This window comes from Trachemys scripta, chromosome 1, assembly GCF_013100865.1.
Source record: "Trachemys scripta elegans isolate TJP31775 chromosome 1, CAS_Tse_1.0, whole genome shotgun sequence".
In the NCBI taxonomy this organism is placed as follows: Eukaryota; Metazoa; Chordata; order Testudines; family Emydidae; genus Trachemys; species Trachemys scripta.
The window spans coordinates 83,481,252-83,497,832 of NC_048298.1; the positions used below are offsets into that span (position 1 = coordinate 83,481,252).

The window sequence follows — 16,581 nt, forward strand, 5'->3', positions numbered from 1 at the left end:
AAGAGCCCAAATAGTCAGGGCATGTGTCAAGCTAATCTTTTTTTTTAATGGGGGTATTTGAGGAAGGAGATCTTATTTAAAAGGTTCCATTGGGTGTTACCGATTGTTTATATGTTCAATTGTGCTTTTAAAACACCTGTCAAAGATGCCTAGAGCGTAGCATAACATCATTTGGCCTGTATTATGAATCTAAATTAAAAAAACAAAATAACTGGAGATAAATGTAGAAATATAGCCTTCATAAAATCTCCATACAGTTCTCAGGTTAAAAGGAAGTGTACCGTCATGAAAGCATAATAAAGAAGCAAGAAGTACTATAGCTCCATACAGTTTAGTTATTACAGCCAATAAGACTATACAATAATCTATATTAAAAGAAAAGTACTGATTATAATCAACCTGTAACATTACAGTTTATCCTACATAAAACAAACATCCTAAGCAAAGTTAAAGCAACTACAGTATTCAGGTTAAAAGCACTGAACAAGAAGTTTTCAGAAATTCATTATCCAACTCTAATTAATTTTGTATTTCTTCTCTCTAATTTCAAGTACTCGAGACATGCTTAGCATCATTTCAGTTGTATACAAACTTCTGATCATTAGAAAGAATTTGTAGTATGGCAGGGGTAAAACATTTAAGAATACTAATAACTGAAAAATACCATTAAAGTAAATATTTTCTGCTGAGCTTGAATAGACTTGCTATATTCATGAATGCATGTATGCACTTGCTTTGATAAATCATGTCCTTTTTTCAAAACTGAATATGTAAGCTTGTCCTTTTCCTCAGAGGAGACAGAGAGAATTATGATTGCCAGAAAGTGTCCATTCCCTCCCCCCCCACTGGACTAACTCTCTCATTATTTGTTTGGTGCTAGGAGACTTTTGTCCAATGATGTGTAAAAATGGTTAAACATTTCTTTTTATCTGTCTATAGTATTAGACAGATGAAATTTTTTCAAATCAATTATTGCTATCTAAAAAAGACAATTTAACAGCAACAAATTCTTTATCTTTCAGATTTTCTGAAAGAAAGGGTACTCAGAAGATTTTAATAGACTCTTGTGTTTGATTAAGACAGATTTGTCAGAGGAAAAAGATGCTGGGGAAGCCAGCAGCAATCACCAAGTCTGTCACATCTAGTCTATCTACCCATCATAAATTCCAGTTGATGATAGTCCCATAATCCTGTAAACACAGGATTAAATATCTATTTAACTTTTATATCTCAGCAACCCTTTTCATCTCAATCTCCATAGAACAATCTGCATTTCACTTATGGTAGCAAGGTGAGTTATTAAGAGAACAGAGGTCTGATTTTTCCCTGGTTATTCTGAATAAGTGACATTTTTGAGTAGGAAAAAATAAGCAACAAAATATATTATAAGATGTTCTTTGCATTTAAAGTTGAGCTGGATCTTGTTATTGATTATCCCGAAACTTTCTGGTTTAGGAAAAAGTTAATTAGAGTCTCAAAGAATACTTTCCTGTGGAATATTTTCCTTTTTATGACTTGCTAATCAGGTACTAGTTTTTTGTTAAAGATCTGTTATTTTTAGAGGGGGGTATTGAGGTTTCAACAACATGGGTTCTGTTCATCCCAGAGGTGCCAGGATGTGTCTAAGGATGGAGAGTTCTTTATTGTGCCATGGAGAGAAGAAGTCACCCTCAAGGGAAGGCAGGAAGTGTTTGCATTGGTGCCCACCATTAGGGTTTTGTCAGGGGAGGGAAGGTGTAAGTTGCAGTTGTGGTAGCCAACAGAGCAAAAACTATCCAAGGGACAAGCTGAATCAGAACATCCCACTGCTGCCAACTCCCGCGATTTTGTCACATGTTTATGATATTTGGAATTTTTCTTAGATCCCAGCTGCTGGAATCACAAGAATGCATGAGAATCTCAGCTTTCATTTAATAAAACTTAAATTTCTAGTTGTCATGGTTGTGGAGAAAACCTTAAAACAAAGTGAGGAAGCAAATAAAAAGAACCAATAAATATCTTTTTGATTATGATTAAAAATTATGATTTTTAAACCAATGTTATGAAGTTTGAGACCTGACTCATGATAATTGAGTGCTTGGAGGTTTTCTGTAAATTGAGGTTGGGAATTTTTTGACAAAATGTTTTTGTTGGACAATGCTGATTCAAAAACAAAACTTCTCATGGAAATGTAACAGTTTTAATTAAAATTTAGTTAGGAAGGGTTTCAGGTCCAGGATAGAATTTCTGGTCAGAGACAGAGAAAGAAAGCCCAAAAAAGCCAATAGCCCAGTGCTTCAGGCACTCAACTGGGATGCCAGATAGACCAGGGACTTAAATTGGGGTCTTTCACATCCCAGGTGAGTGCCCAACCACTGGGATACTGGCTATTCTGGGGGTAGGCTTGCCAGTCTCTCTGTTTTTTCTACAAAAAAATTCAAAAGGTCTCAGTTTTGTTGCAATACGTAATGAAAATAAATGTCAGATTCTTATACAGCAGGTGAGACTAGATGATCACAGTGGACTCTTCTAGCGTTGGAATTTATGATTTTTTTTTTAATTAAATGGAATTCTTGTTTTCTTGCCAAACCTAGTTTTCAGTACTGATTTCTGTCACTCATACTACTAATACCCCTGGCCAGCACTATACAGTTCTAACGGCCTTCATCTGTACTGGCTAGCTGCAGGCCCTTCCATTTGAGGGGGAAAGTTTTGGGCTCTTGCATCAACCGATGGCCTACACTTTGTATTACACCTGCTTAAGTTAGCATAATCAAAGGCTGAATCTAGCCCTGTCTGTGGGTGTATAAGGCTTTTTAAATATATCAAGAAATAGAAAAATATCAATAGACAGGTGAGTAAACTGTGTGACAGTGAGAGAAAACACCTGCATCCTTATAATAAAATGTACGTTTAGCTGACCATCAAGGTTATTTCTCGTGCTGCATCATTCTAGATGTGCCATACACTAAATCAAAAGCTCATCACCTGCAGTTATAAAAAGCTATTTTTGTGTTTCAGATCAACTGGTGACCAAATGGCCCTGTTAACAATTCATGTAAATTCATCAAAGTGTGAGTTTCCTTAGCAAAGACATAAATTACATGCCATTAGGATTCAGCAAGTGGCATTTGACTGAATCTCTCATTCTGTTACAACTGTTGGTGGAAACGGAAATAATTTCATTTTCTTACTATTGCTATGAGTTGAGAACAACAAATTCTTAAATTAGTTCTGAAATAGAAAAATATAACAACAAAATATTGGACATGGAACTGTATCAATATTGCATCCTGTAGTATGATGGACCTTCAGTTACAGTAGTTATGATACTTTGGAGTGATAGGCTGATGTGCAACTTCAAAACTAATAGTGTTCCAAATACTGTTGTGCTTTTAAATCTTGGAGTTGTTTGACTCATGCCATTTTTCCTTTAGAAGTCAGTATATTTGTATTATTTAATATTGACAGTTTGATATATATTAGTTATATTCCTACATTCCAATATACTTAACTAAACCAAAATGTAATTTTAAGATATGCACTTTTATAAAAGCTAGTAAAGTGAAAGACAGTTTAAACCACAAAGATTTTAAATTATGTATATTAGCAGAGGCAGCTATATGTCTAAAACAAAAGAAGCTTATAAAAATGAGTTATACAATACTCAATTACAATAAGACTTTACAATAAGCACTTCCAATTAATAGGGAAAGTAGATCATTTATCAGAAAGATTTTCCCAATACATTTACATTTCCAAGTATTGTTCTCTTTTTGGTCAGTACAAAGTAAAACAATTTTTAGTTTAACTGAAAGTGTTCCTGATGTAAGAATTTGTGTATGAAATTATTTAAAATTCTACTCCTAGCTCAAGCAGAGTGATGGTGGTAGTTGTTTTTTTAAACCTAAAACACAGTACACTGTTTCAGTTATATTGTTAAACTAACCTGTCAGTATCAGCTACTTTGATATAATATGCACAGAATAGATGTAAGACAAAAATAATTGCATGTTAAGTACACTTCTGAGATAGGGTAGCAGCTGTACATATTAAAAATGGGTTCAACTTTTCACTTAAAGCAAGGATTCAACCCCTTTGTTTTGTATGAAAATATAGTGTAATTTACAACACAATCTGTGAATAAAGATTCAGTTCCCTAGGGATTTTCAACAGAATCGTTATTTAGTTTATGAGTTAATTGAAACTGATTTAAAAATGGGACCTTTAAATGTCCTGTATCTGACCTTTTTTTTTTTTAACCTCCATTTACTAATAAGTGTCTGGCTTCCTATCTTTCAAACTTTTCTTATTACAACAACTCATTGTCAGCTATCATTAAATGTACATTTGAATGAATTAGGTTGCGATAAAGAAAATTATTAATGATTGTTTGTTCATATCCTTTCCATTATATTAACAACATTCCCCTATTCAAAATGTCTTCACAGTATAATGTGAAACCTTAATCACAATTTCAGTAACATAAGAAAATATTTAGAATGGATATGTTTTTGTGGGGGAAGCATGAACTCATAATTAGGGTCTTGCAAGGGAGATTAATATGCTGCCTGTAGTGTGATTCCTTATCAGTTAGAAGCAGAAGGAAGTTCCTTATGATAACACAGAGTCTGTCACTATCAGTGTAAATGTGCTCTGCGGGCATTGGTGTACAGTTAAGAAGCATCCCATAACTTGGCATTTCTCTGCTTCTTAGGTTTTGCATTGGGAGGAAGGGCGATCTCACACTTAACCAACCTCAATCCTTTTAAAATAAAGATTTTGTTTAAGGAATAACATTATATATAACAAACCTCTCTACAGTATATTTAAAACAGAATGAAGTATTACTCTATTGCAATAGTAGAAATAAGAAATTTGCCTTCCTTTCACCTTCTTTATTGAGGCAAATTTACTATTTCTAATTCAATTTATTTCCCCTTAACCTAAAGTTCATATTCTGGAACCAGAGTATTCCAATGCAAACAGAAATTGTAAACCTTAAATGTATTTTCCACACATATAATACCAATGCTTCCTGCAATTATGTAAAAAGAATCTAGGCTTATTAAAAACAAAATCCAGGAAAAGCTAATATATTTTAATCATAGTGGTAGGGTTTTGTGAGATCACTTGTAGAGTTGCATGAAAAGTGTCAGACACGGGTTCGCCCTTTCACAGTCAAACTTTCCCCCCACACCCCACCAGTCAAACCTAGATGCTGCATCACTCTTCTTTTGGGAAAAAAAATTCAGTACAAATATTGCCAATTTGTATTCTCTTAAAATTATATGGAACATTACCAAGCTATATTCTATTTTCTCATGAAAACCTTTCCAAGTACAAAACTGAAATCTTGCTCAATTGATTTAGTATCCAATGCCTCTCCTTCCCCTAGCTTCATAAGAAATTATTTGTTTTCTTACCTGAAAGTTCATTCTCTTCAATTGATCCAATGGAAAAATTAGCTGGACTGATTGAAGGACTGGAAGTAAAGCTTGCATATCCAATGGATGAGTTGATTTCAAAATAATCATGGCTGTGATTTAGTCGGTGAAATTCCAGAGAAGATACTATTGATGTTCTCTGTTTGGGCTGAAAAAATAAGAGTGCAAAGTGTAACTAATGTAACCCCAGACATTAGATTATTTCCCGCATCTTCATTATTTGACATTTACCCCCACATAATTGGAGTTCATCTCTTTCTAAAAATTTTATTTAGCCAAAGACAAGACAAGCTGTGGTGACTTAGATCCAACTTTTTCTCCAAAATCTGAACAGCAGTTTTCCATACTTGTCACCTTAATCACAGACTACATTTTCCCTTAGGAAGATAACATGCTTCTACAGGTTTGCCTATATTAATTGTAATCCTTTTTTAAAACACAGAGGTGCACTTCTTTCAGCAGCTAGATAGCTGGTTCTGAACTTTTGCTCTGCAAAACATTTAGATCTATCTCACTGATGTCTAGAAAGTAGCAAACCAGTAATAATAGTAGATAAATTCCACTCAGCATGGTCAGGCAGCCCCTCTGATGTTTATTCATACAGGCAAGGCTGATCTTAATTAGTCAAAGACTCTCAAAGTTCTAAAAGCTTATTTAGAACTAAAGAGACAATGTCAGCTTAAAAGCCATATATTGGAAACACTTATTCCTTCCCCTATTTTCATAATACTCCATATTATTAAAACTGAAAGTACAAAAATGGAGGTGGAGCTTTGGTTAGCCTCTCAACATGCCAGGGTAGCACAGCATATGTAGAGAACATCTGAAAAAAAGAATCTGCTCCTGGTGAGGGCCAGTAGCAGATGATTATCCCTAGGAAACAATGGCTCTTCCTGAGGCCATGTAGCTACTCAGACCCCTTACTTAGCACAAAATGCTAAAGTACAATCTAGCCCAATGAAGTAATTTTCACTTTTGTTTGTGGCCCATTTCATTTTGATGTTATTAATATTGAAATGTTTGTATTACAAATACAGAAAACAGAATGTATTTTGCAAAAAAGCAACTGTTTCCACTGGAATGTTAAAAAAAAATCTTGGCTCAGGCTTTGTAAAAGTTTTCTTGTTCAATAGCAAAATTTTGGGCCTAATATTAATTGACTGTGTCCTGTTAAAACTGAAAAAGTTGAGTAGGTAAGGACAGGCACCCCGTTGGGACTCGTTTGCAGTCTTTGGAGGGGAATTAACTTCTTTAATAATCCAAAAAATAATTTATGGCTTGCAAGGCTCATTCCTAGGACTACTAATTGCCATGAAGATTTTCATGAAGGGGGACAGACTCCCGCATCCAATAGCTGGTACTGGTATGGTATGGGTCTTAGCCAAACTACTGATCTGGACAAAAATACAACAGAAGTGCACCATTTATTTTTGCTAAAATAAGATTCACCAGTGATGTAATTATGTTTAAAAGGGATATGTTGCAAGAAGGTTTCTCATCCATCAGATAAATATTCTTGCCCCATGTCAATCCGGGGTTGATTTGGGGGCCTTGCCGTAGGTCAGTTTCTTCTGTTGAGAGAAGCTGATGTCATGGAGTTATATCTGGTGTAGTTGGTTTATTCACATGAGATATAGGACTCTAGTTACTCTTAAACTGAGACAGGCCCAACCCCCAGGAGTGGCACCAGGGTTTTTGCCGCCCTAGGCAGCAGCACTCCTCCTCTGAGCATTCAGGGGGCCTGGGGTCTTCGGTGGAAATTCAGTGGTGGGTCCTTCACTCACTCTGGGACCCGCCGCCGAAGTGCCCCGAACATGTGGAACGGAAGGACCCCCGCCACCGAATTTCTGCCCCTCAAATCCTGCCACCCTAGGCAACCGCCTAGGGTCGCCTAGTGGAAGTGCCGGCCCTGCCAACCCCACATAGGCTGCTCTGGAAACTCCAACTCAGTCACCCTGAGCAGCCACCTCCATCTTTGTTCTTCCAGGCCTCTAGTCATCCTCCTAGCTGCCATGGAACCTTGCCCTCCTGGCTGTCCTATATCAGTTGCCAGTCACAAGAGCAGCAGCAGATTCACCACACTGCCACCAGCTAGCCTGTTACTGCTCAGCTGATTTACCATGTCTAGAAGAACATACACTACAGTGGCTTTTCTTTGAAGGTTTCAGCACAAAACTCATGCACAAATCTTTGAAAAATGATTCTATTAATTTCAAAGTGATGGGTGCGTGCACTTAAGTGTTTTGCACAACTAAGTCTCCAGGACTTACCTGATAAGAAGTGATCTCTTGCTGATCCTAGTATTTGTCCTCATCCTAAATTCCCCACACACTGATACTAAGGGCCCACAATCATTAATCCCAATTGGCAAAGGAAGGGTATGGGAAAGGGGAGAGGGGGGATATTACAGTAGGCTCCCTTTTGGTCACATTATACAACTGTTGGGGAAGGATGGGCACAGCCGCATGGCAGGGAACCACAGGTGATGCTTTCCTGGTTTTAGGGAACACTTTTTCCTGCTTTAAATAACCATTTAATAATAAATCTGATTACTTTCATAAGGTGGCCTAACCTGCAGCTGGATAGTAGCTATAGCCTCAGTAGTTTCTCTGTAGGTGCTTTCACCTTACTGTGGCAAAGATGCCTGAGCACTTAGATCTAAGCTAGGGGTCTTTCAGTACAGCCACACAAAGGACTGATTTTTGGAACTCCTTCAATATTCCTGTGCACGCAGAACACTGGGATTGCAAATCCACCTAACATACTAATAGATGGGTAAGCAGGTAACATTCCTACTCTGCTTTGAATATAGTCTACACACACACAGCTCAAGTTTACCCTCTTCCTGGCCTTTGACATTATTCTTTAAATCAACTAAACCTAAACCTAACAAGATTTGTTTCTAATCCTAGGGTTCTTCTGCAGAACCTTCTCTATCTCAGCCTCTAATTCCCTTTTCCCTAGAGTGGCAGGCAGACAGTCTAATTCTGTTATATCAGGGGTTCTCAAACTGGGGGTCGGGACCCCTCAGGGGGTCGCGAGGTTATTACATGGGGGGTCACGAGCTGTAAACCTCCATCCCAAACCCCGCTTGGCCTCCAGCATTAATAATGGTGTTAAATATATTTAAAAGTGTTTTTAATGTATAAGGGGGGTTGCACTCAGAGGCCTGCTGTGTGAAAGGGGTCACCAGTACAAAAGTGTTATATACTGATTGGAGCTAACAAGAACCGCCTGCCAGCATGCAGCAAGTAGTATAGTGGCACAATAGAGGATTCTTATCCAGGGTCCTAGAAAACGTCAAGCTATTACAATCTGCTAATAGTTCATTAATATATGCTAATTGCGGCTAGAAGCACAAATCTACCTAGTACAAAGTTAAGTCACAGCAGAAGTACTGAGAATGAAAATTGACAGGGTAGCCTTATCTGCTGCGATTAAGAACTGCCAAAATTTCTCTTTATGAGAAAACTGAGGTCCTCTGTAATATTTCTCTGCAGGAGCTTAGGATCAAAATATTGGAGTCATGAGGCATGGTCTCAGGGGAAAGGCTGAATAACACAGTCCATAGGACTTCCCTGAATTAGTTCCTGTGTGAACTAAAGTATATCTTTTAAAAGAAGTATTTTTTCATTTATAAATTGCCAGTGGTGGAGAAACAATGAAAGTCTAGACACCCCTTTTCATATGTACCACATCACAATCTTGATAAGACAGCAGTCCAAAATGAAACAATGTCATTGCAAGTCAATTTTCTGAAGCTTTTTGACCCACAACATTTCACATGCTAAAAAATAGCAACACAGAACAACTACAAATTCAGATATCTAACTTGGTTCTCCCTTCTCAGTTTAGAGCCATCTATAGGTTTATGATCCCTTGGAAGAGGCAAGTATTCTAGGCGTAATGGTTCTCAACTCATCTATTTAAATAGCAGTCACATATTTCCTTACATTATAAAAAGATGGGCATTTTGTAAGATGAAAAATAGAGAAAAGTGGTAGACTGTAAACCTTGCCATTTAAATACAAAGTAAATAATCAGAAAATGAAATTTTTGCTCATGAAAGGTGCAGAATACCACAGAAGCTAGAAAATACCCCTGTTTACCCAAAGAACAGGTACAACATAGACAGTGATGGTTCAGGCTTCACACCTGTGCCTTCCCATGAACCTCAATTTTGATATGGAAGCTTCAACATGCCTGTTTCATTCTCAGCCTAATTACTGAGATTAGCAGCAACATAGTGCAAGATGTGTATTAATTGTTCATCTGCTTATCAGGATCTGGACTGAGAGCATCAAATAGTCAACAGATGGCAACAACGTTTAGTCACTACTGAATTGAGTTTGATTCAAACGAGTAATCTAGAGTTGAAAAGACTTGATTGTCCTACTACCAGTCTTCCAAGATAACTAGTTCTTCAAACATCAAAATAAATGAACAAGTAGAAGAAACACTGTTTTTTTAATTATCTACATTAATGTTTTCATGGCTATGGATATTACAATTTCATATAACCTTATCTCAAATTATAAATATGACTAAAATTAAAGATAAAAAAGCAGCAAGTTTCAGCATTCATACTGATAATCTTGATTTTTTTGCCTCCTAATATCTTAATTCAGAGCAGCAGGCAGTAATTATACTGTATTTAGCAGCAAATATGTCCCAAGGAGCTACAAGAGAGACCTCATAACATCATGGGAATTTAAAAAATGAAAGAAGGATAAATAAACGTTTGCATTACTTTAACCATAAATTATTCTCTACTATAAGGGCAATAAACTCAAACTAAATTTATTTAATTTTATTGCTAATCAAAAGATTCCTAGTGAGTTCTGTTTCTACTAAAGAGATTCTGAATTAATACAATGCGACCTCCTGCATGCTGCTCAGTCAGTTGGTCCACACGTCCTCAGACCTCAGGATGGCCTGACAGTGTGTTAGCATACTTCCTTGGACATCTGAAAGTTATTGACACACACAACGATGGCACAGCTGTCATTGTCCCTTTGTGTATTTTTGTGTGCATGGTGCATCCCCGGTGCTTTCTACTCTTGTGCATTCACAGTGCTTCTTCTCTTTGTTATCCTACCTCCTCTCCCTGACTCCTCTGCTGGATGAGGTAACCAAGTGTCAGCAATCAGCCTGTGCTGGTTCTTCCCTCCTCCCCTGCTTTATCTCAGACCCAGGGCTGGCTCCGATTGAAGGACCCGCCACCTAAGTGCCGCCGAAGAGAAAGCGAGGCACTGAAGGACCCGCCGCCGAATTGCCGCTGCAGACCCGGATGTGCTGCCCCAACAACGGACGGACTGCTGCCCCTTTCTATTGGCCGCCCCAGGCGCCTGCTTCCTTCGCTGGTGCTGGCCCTGCTCAGACCACCACTTTGTTTGACACGAGTGGTTGGGAGTGAAGTAGGGTACAAATGATGCTTCTCTCCTCTTCCTTGGCCCCCAATTCTCATTTCTTAATTTCAGCCAGCGAGCAGCAATGAGTTCTGAGATGCAACCTACTGCCAGGTACCTGGCAATCCAATGAGCTCAGCTGGGCCCAATAAACGCTCTCTAAGTGACTGTGCTCCCCAGTTGGTCAGAAGAGCCAACAGATCATCATTTAGACCCTGTAGCAACAGCAGCACACTGGCTGTTCTATGTATTCCACATTTATATCTGTACTAGGCCTGCTTCCTGGCTGGCCCTTGTTCTGATTCTTGCTAATTCTGCTCCAGCCCTAGTCCCTGCCTATGTCTGAACTCCTGGCTCTGACCACTGCTTTGCCTCCTGGACATACCTTTGGCTCTTCCTTTTGGTGCTGCTCTGACCACTAAGATAGACTCCTGGCTCCAACCACTAGGTTGTACTATCTATACCTCCGGCGACACCCACTTTGTTCTGATGCGTTAAAGCTGTTGCATTTTTATGGGTATTGGTTCCTTTGTAAAGGATGGGATTAGGATTAACAGTGGATCTTTAGCCTCTGAGATTATGGAAAGTGCCATATTCACAAACTTTATATGCACTATATTCACTAAAAAATGTTTACTGAATTGAGGCTTTTACATATTCTGTGATCCACTGTTCAACCATTTACCTATAACAAGCCTGATCCTCAAGTATCAGACTCCAAAGAGTTGAGGTTGCTCAGTACCGCACAAGCTTGAGCCTATATACTGTAAATAGAGATATGAATAACTGACTCTTATGTACACATTGAATTAGAAAACTAAAACTACAGGATAGCTCCGGAGAGGCAATTCAGCTTCAACAAGAGAAAAGTATTATTTAGAAGCAATATTCTGTAAACAGATCACTACTAATAGTGAGGATTACAGACTTGCTTAAATTTAGATACGTGCTTAAGTTCCTTGCTGAACCAAGGATGGATCAAAGCTTTAATGCACTCAAACAGCTTGTTTTCTTTTTTCATCACTACTGTGTACTGAACAGATGTTTTTATTTTCATATTTGCTCAGCTCTAATTAAAATCATCTAATTGGAATAATGTTTTGTAATGAGTTGTCAAAAGATAAGGTCTATTACAATATGCACAATTAATAATATTTTAGTTAATGGTGTTAAGTAGTCACTGAGTATCTAAACAAGGATTTCTAAATATTCTGCTCTGGAGATATTATCAGACTTCTCCCCACTAATTATATTATAAAGTATACTTTTATTTCTAAACACATATGACTCGTATACATATTTTTGGAATACCATGGAAGGTTTTTTTTGTTCTACTTGCAATCATATGTATGCGAATTGTTAGCTTTTTAAATAGACATTAATAGCATACCTGTTATTTCTTTTTTGACTATTTCAGAAAGCGTTCTTACTTTCAGTATTACTAGCATAAGGAAGGTTTTGAACTATTCCCAGTAGATTTGGGTAAACACTTTAGGTTTAAAAATAATTCCACATAAACATATATGACTGTCTGAGAATCAGGAACTAAGGCTATGTCTACAGCAATTAAACACTCAGCTGACTTGGGCTCTGGAACTGTAAAATTGCAGTGTAGATGTTTGGGTTTGGGTTGGAGCTCGATCTTTGGGACCCTGTGAGGGGAAGGGTCCCAGAGCCCAGGCTCCAGCCTGAGCCTGAATGTGATACTGCAATTTCTAGGCCCGCAAGCCTAAGTCAGCTGAACTGGGACAGCCGTGGGTCTTTTATTCCAGTGGAGATGTACCCTAAATCCATGCCTAGGCTTTGGGTCTATCTTGCAAGGTGCTAAGTACCTTGACTTTAATGGGAATCTCACGGAACTTGGCCCTTTGTAGATATCTTTCTTTCTTTCTTGTGATATGAAATGCTATGAAAATGGATCTTCTGGCAGTAGAGTATTTCCACACATGTAGTGCTGTTCCACTGGATATTTCACAAAGCTTTCTTATCTGTTCCCTGCTATTCTGTTATGATTTTTGGTCAATCTGTTAAAGGAAGTTGAAATCAGTGGAGATGAGTAATGCTGAGAATGGGATGACCAGCCTGCGGCAACAGAGCACTATCTAACAAATTATGTTCTTTAAAAAAAAAAAAAAATTAAAAAACAAAGTGCAAGAAACAAGCAAAAAATTTAAATGTAAACACCAGTTTTCTCTGCAGCAGCTTTGCCTGCAAGTAATCCCGACTCAATGTCAGACAAATAGGAAAAAAAAATCATAGCTAGATTACACATTTACTAGGAATTTTTGAGGTGCTGGGAGATAGTGACATTGATCTTTGTGGTTTATCTGTTAATAAAATTGTGAAGCTGGCTGCTAACATCTCAAAAAATCTTTCAGATACAACCCATACTGTTTCAGCTGAGATGTTGGTAGTGTCATGTGCTCTACCACAGACTACTTGTGTGACCTTAGACAAGTCACTTAATCTCTCTGAGCCTCAGTTTCCAATCCGTAAAATAGGGTAAATAATAGTTCCTTTCTTCTATCACATAGCTCTATGGGACTCTGGTTTCAGTTTGGACCTCTAAGCTATACTGTAACACAGATTAATGATAATTGCTGCATCTTCAAAATGGCTTACCACATATTGATGGAAAAGCATGGTAAGTCATTTCCCAGAATACATGGTAATATGTGCAGTGTCATAAAGCATGATCAAATCCTTAGTCTTTAGCCATATTTTTTGAGGGAAAATGGTCGTCTGGGATACTAATGTCTCTTTTGCTTACCCATGGCCATTTTTAAAGACCTTTCTACAGCATGCCTGTGTGAGTGGGGAAGAATCTCTCACATCTACCTGTACAACATTTGGATCCAATTTCCTCTGCAAATGTAAATCAGTGCCACTCATTGTGTCAGCCAGAGAGGCTCTACAATGATTCAAATAATTTGCTCTCTCCTCTAAAGAGCTAAACTACCTCCACTTTGCTCCTAGCCCTGCCAGCTGTGACGGACCATGGCTGGCACTCAGACTTGTTCACCATATGCTGCTAGTGTATGAGATTACCATTCTTTTAAATACAGTACTTCCAAAATCAGTGGAACAGATGTTAAAAAGAATTCTTCTAGGAGATCATTTGGGAGTTGAGCAATATAAACAGCAACTGTGAGAGGAAGGCCATTTTAGCCAGTAATATTCAGATGGATAAAAAAACCCTACATCCAAATGTGACCTGTCACAAATACTGAAATTCATTCCACCCTCCCATCCCCCTCAAAAAACAAACAAAAAACCCACTCATTGAATACCAGGTCACTTACGACAATGTCAAGGGACAGTCTTGTTTACATAAAATGAAATGAGTATTTATTCACGGAAGATAATGAGACATTTTTAAATAGTCCACACTTTGGACACCAAAAACCAAAACTGCAGTTAGCCATGTGAAACCCATCTTAGCAAGATATGAAGAGAAAAAGCAGTCAATACATTATAATTAATAAATGAAGAATTTTAAAAGGTTTCTCTGAGAGTTCAGAATTGAAATTCATGATTATTGCCCAAGACTCCATAAGTAAATGGCTAGGCCAAGAAAAAAAAAATTCACAAAAGGAGATGCTGAGATGGTTGATCCTTACATCTGTGTCTTGGAACATTATAGAGACATCATTACAAGAGAATGTGGCTCACCTAGGGTATGTCTACACAGCATTTAAAAACCCGCAGATGGCTAGTGCTGACTCAAGCTCTCAGTGCTCGAGCTGCAGGGTCCCAGAGCTCCGGGTGTGGTACAAGCCTGGAAGCCTACACTGCTCTTAAACAGCCCCGCGGCCCAAGCCCCAAGAGCCTGGGAGTCAGCTGGCAATGGCTAGCCATGGGTGTCTAATGTCTAGTGTAGACATACCTCTATTCAAATGCTGATTAACAAGTGACTTGCTGTAAATCCAGAGTACTTTGTTCAGTGTGCTGACTAATGCACATAAGACTTTACATGTGGGCTTAGTCTCATTTAGGTTTCTGTTAGACTACGATTTAAAGGTATATCAATCTAACTAACACCTTCTACAGCTCTAGTGCAGACAAGGCAAGATGTACTTTAGTTACATGGTAAGTGGTCAAAATAAAGCTCAAAAGGGCCTCTAGAGTTTTAGAAAGGTGTTACTTAGATCAAGCTATCTTTCACAATCTAACAACACACCTTTAAATCATAGTCTAAACAGAGCCTTTTTACACCACTCTGCCAATATTAGAAAGCCTTAAAGTGGGCATAAATGTAATTTACATTTTAAGGGACCATTTTAAGGGACTCTTACACTGCCAGAGTAGTGTAATGATAGTGTTCCTATCACTCTAACAAAACCAAAGTTGAAAATAAAAGAATAAGGGGTTCAAATAAAATCAAGCAGACAAAACAAAAAGCTATGTTATGGCAGTTTTCAAAAGTGGGACTTTGTTCATTTACAGAATCACTCTGCTAGTGTTTGGAAACCAGCAATTATGTGCTATGAAACACACAAATATGAAACATTCATATTCAAAACTCTGATGTTACATGGCATTTTATACAAAATGTTTCCAATCATTCCTTTCAGCACAAAGGACTGTGAGTAACTCCAGACTGAGGGGAACACTCCAGAGTGACAGCTTGGTGTTTCATAGAAGCATAACTCATGAACGGGATCTGTACTTCCTTTTCCAGGCTAAAGTTTAATCATCAAAGTAATTCTTGATGGAGTTAGACCATGGCAGAATTTGTCTGAATAAGATGGGGAAAAAAATTACAGCTCTCATCTTCACTCAGTCATATGCTGAACTTCATACCATTTTTCTGTTTGTTTGTATGTAACATGATAACTTTGAATCAATTTCGAAGAATGTTCTAGACATCAATGGGCATAAGCCTATAGATTATGGTGAAAATTGGAAAACCAGAAAAGCTTGATTCAGAGGAAAATCAGGGCCTCACAGCACCTGGGTCTGCAGGCAAAGGAATCCGTGGGATGCTGTCTTCTGCTGCCTACACATATCAGAGGCAGCTTCTTAACTTTCTGCGTAGGGAGGCTGTCTGTAGCCTGGAGTCTAACAGAAATAAAAGAGCCTTAAAGGGGTGATTTTAGAGGGAATGGAGGACTCGGGAAGGCAGTGGAATATGAAGGAAGTGAGGATACAGAAGGGATTGGGTGGGGAGGTGGCAAAGTGGGCTCCTAGAAGACAGAGGCAGATGTATGCCTTTGCAAAAGGACAAAGCAGCTCTGAGTGCAGGGGCTGGGGGAGCTCGATAGCCCAAAACAGCCAGAGAGCTTTACATTCTGGCACTCACCGCCCCATCCAGGCACTCCCCTGTTATGTCCCTATGCTGGATAGAGAAGAGGAAAAAAGTGGCATAGCCGTTTAGTCCACTCTTGTGCTCGGGCTGTTCCCTGCAGGCTATTTCTGTTCCCCTTAAAACCTCTCTACTCTGTCAGAATGGTGTAAAGGAGCCGTAGCAGGGGATCCTAAAATGAATTAATCTGTGTGTATTATATATGATCATTATTGTTCATTTGTATTATGATAGTGCCTAGAGGCCAACCAAGATCAGGGCCACATTGTACTAAGCACGCACTGTACAGTCAGAGTAATAGTCCCTGCTCAAAACAGCTTGCAATCTTCAGAGACAAGACAGACAAAGGGCAGGGGAAAGGGAGTAAACATATAACCAGAATTAACAGTGATGTTTTGCAAACATAATGTTAGTTCCACAATTTCTTTTTGAAAAATTCTTA

At 38.3% G+C, this 16,581-nt stretch overlaps 1 protein-coding gene across 1 annotated transcript in view; it reads right to left on the reverse strand.

The window, feature by feature from the left end:
* ANKS1B (ankyrin repeat and sterile alpha motif domain containing 1B) overlaps window positions 1–16,581 on the reverse strand; it is a 757,754-nt gene that overhangs the window by 410,359 nt on the left and 330,814 nt on the right. The window contains exon 12 of the mRNA XM_034778452.1: window positions 5,406–5,574. Coding sequence (XP_034634343.1) covers window positions 5,406–5,574 — 169 coding nt within the window. The remainder of the gene's footprint in view (window positions 1–5,405; window positions 5,575–16,581) is intronic.